At 40.7% G+C, this 2732-nt stretch overlaps 1 protein-coding gene across 1 annotated transcript; it reads left to right on the plus strand.

Moving 5' to 3' along the window:
- The first annotated feature begins 440 nt into the window (after positions 1-440).
- Positions 441-1430, plus strand: LOC149143546 (uncharacterized). Its single transcript, XM_089448607.1, has one exon. The coding sequence runs from the start codon at positions 768-770 to the stop codon at positions 1428-1430; it is 663 nt and encodes a 220-aa protein (XP_089304733.1). The 5' UTR covers positions 441-767.
- Positions 1431-2732: the final 1302 nt, after the last annotated feature.

The raw sequence follows: 2732 nt of genomic DNA on the forward strand, positions 1-2732 counted from the left end.
TGCAATCATGGATAAATTCTCACAAGCAAGGAGAACTACGGAGACTGGGCATGCACAAGGGTGCAAAGGCATATAATTTATCAACGGAAGTTCAACGCTTCATTCTAAGAATTAATCAATGTGTGGAGACCTTTTATTTCAACCCATGAACATGGACTTCAACACATAGTGAATCACATACTATGAATCAAACATGCATACTATGAACTGAATCACACCTTTCTACTGCCTGTCATTCATTCCATTCTGTTCTAGAATGTACCAATGCCTCAAACCAATGCCATTCTGTTGATACACGGAATCATCTTTTTTTTAACCTCTGATACTATTGCAATTCTCTTGGAATGGATTCTTGCAAGGCTGATTCTCTTGGAATAAGATCCGCCTTCCTGGAATAGCTGGTTTGCAACTTGCTACAGCTTCTCCAACATATTTTGCGGCATATATTCCTGAATCAAAGGGAATACTAGCCAGCATTTAGATATTTAAGCGAGAGGATGTTGGCCTAGCCTAGCCTGTAGCTCGACGAAGCTTTTTTTTAGTGTTCCAATGTCCAGTTAATTTGGAACCATGGATCGACTGGATTGTTGGTTATTGCACAGTCTGATGTTGACAAAAGAAATCAAAGTTACTATGGGGAGTCCAGATTACATTACTTGACGACTGATGGGAGTCATGAAGGGCTTGTGCCTCTCCATAAGGAGGGACCTGTCCATGATGTTAAGTGGTCTCCTTTAGGAACTGAATTTGCAGTGGTTTACGGATTCATGCCTGCAAGAGCAATGTTGTTCGACAAAAAGTGCAATCCTCTCTTTGATTTTGGAACAGGCCCTTACAATACACTCAGATGGAACCCTCATGGAAAACTTTTATGCATAGCAGGTTTTGGTAATTTACCTGGCAAAATGGCATTTTGGGATTGTTCTGCTAAAAAGTTGCTTGGAAGTTCAAAGGCTGAATGGTCAGTCACAAGTGAATGGTCACCTGATGGACGATATTTTATGACAACAACAACGGCTCCCCGGTTGCAAGTGGACAATGGGATCAAGATATTTTCTTATAATGGATCACTATACTTCAAGAAGATGTTTGACAAACTATATCAGGCAGAGTGGCGCCCAACAGAGTCCATGATATATGGAGATCTTCCAGAGTTAGTAGAGCAAGTAAAGGAAAATCTGGGGATTGAGACAACTAATGGGACAACTAATGCAACCTCCAAAACCTCAAATCAAGTTCCAAATATTGTTGTCGTTGCACCAAAACCTGCAGCATATCAACCACCCCATGCTAAAATTGCCTCTGCACCAAAACCTGCATCATATGAGCCACCCCATGCTAAAAGCGCTATGGCTGTTAATGCTCAGATTTTTGGCGAGACAAATTCTTCCCAAGAGACAGTATTCGTGATTTCCCACAGACAGATGTAGAAGGTAAATGGTCACAGAACAGTGCACACAGAAATGACAGGTGCGTTTCTGCAAGAAGATGTAATTGTGTAGGGAGCTGCTACAGAACTGGGTAGAGATCGTAGCTACAATTTAGCTGACAACATATTCATGAAATGCAAGACTAACATGCACAGAGAGGTCACAAAATTAGTGGCTCATATTTGGGCAGGGTAGGAGTATGCCTGCTCTGATACCATGTTAAACATATACATGGCAGAAACAGAAGATGAATGATAAGCATGAGAGAGTATCTATTATTAACAAATGATATACATTTATAGTACATTCATATGACCTTTGGTTTCATATTCCAAGGTCTCTTGGACTTCCTTAGACTATTTAGCTTCCACACCAACCCTTAGAGGATTAGTTGTCCAACAAAAAGGACCTAACGACAAAACACAAAGAAACTCATAAATTCTGATTCTAAGGGCTGGCTTGACATACTCGAGAAGAACATTGATTACATAGGAAAAGGAATGCAAAGAATGGGCGCTAAAAATAGAGATAATTTTCCGGCCAAGGATTCGTGCACATTTCTTCTTGGGATTTTTCTTGGCTTTTTTTTCCTGACGGCTGATACTCGTTGCTCTAGAATGTGTGGGAGATCCCATTTTAGATGGATGGGAGCTCTCACATGTTTCAGAGAAAGGGATTTTTCTTGGGCTTTTTTTTCCTGACAGCTGGTACTCGTTGCTCTAGAATGTGTGGGAGATCCCATCTTAGATGGATGGGAGCTCCCACATGTTCCAGAGAAAAGTTTCCAAGAGAAACAAGTACTAGAAACTCCTAATTCTAAACTGAAATGCTCCCGTAAAGCTCCAACTTCCTTGCAAAACATCCCAACTATTTTGAAGCGTTTCTTACATCTCCCAAGCTCCGAGGAGCCTAGGAGCCTAGGGTACTTTCTCTCCAATGGGCAGTACCAGTGCAACATTGATGATGCCAAATGAGGTGAGAGGTCACTTATATTTATACAAGTAGATGAGGGTGAAGTGACATGTCTCTTGGGCTTCATGACCCTACATGATGATGTGGCCCACCTTGACAATTTACTCATGTGTGGGCATAAATTCAAAAATACATTTTCGCTTGTCCAAATTTGATGGTCTTTAGGTCTATTTTGGTCCTCTCCGAAAGAGGAATTCAATGCAATAATCATATCCATCAAATGAGTTGTCCAATAGTGGAATTTGGCACTAATTTCTAATTTTAACAGTGAGGCTATGGGCTTTGAGGATGCAAAGTGTAAATAATCAATGATCATACCAATAGCTTCAT

Source organism: Pinus tabuliformis, chromosome X (assembly GCF_031772625.1).
Source record: "Pinus tabuliformis cultivar Carrire ecotype Pingquan chromosome X, CPIR1, whole genome shotgun sequence".
NCBI lineage: Eukaryota > Viridiplantae > Streptophyta > Pinopsida > Pinales > Pinaceae > Pinus > Pinus tabuliformis.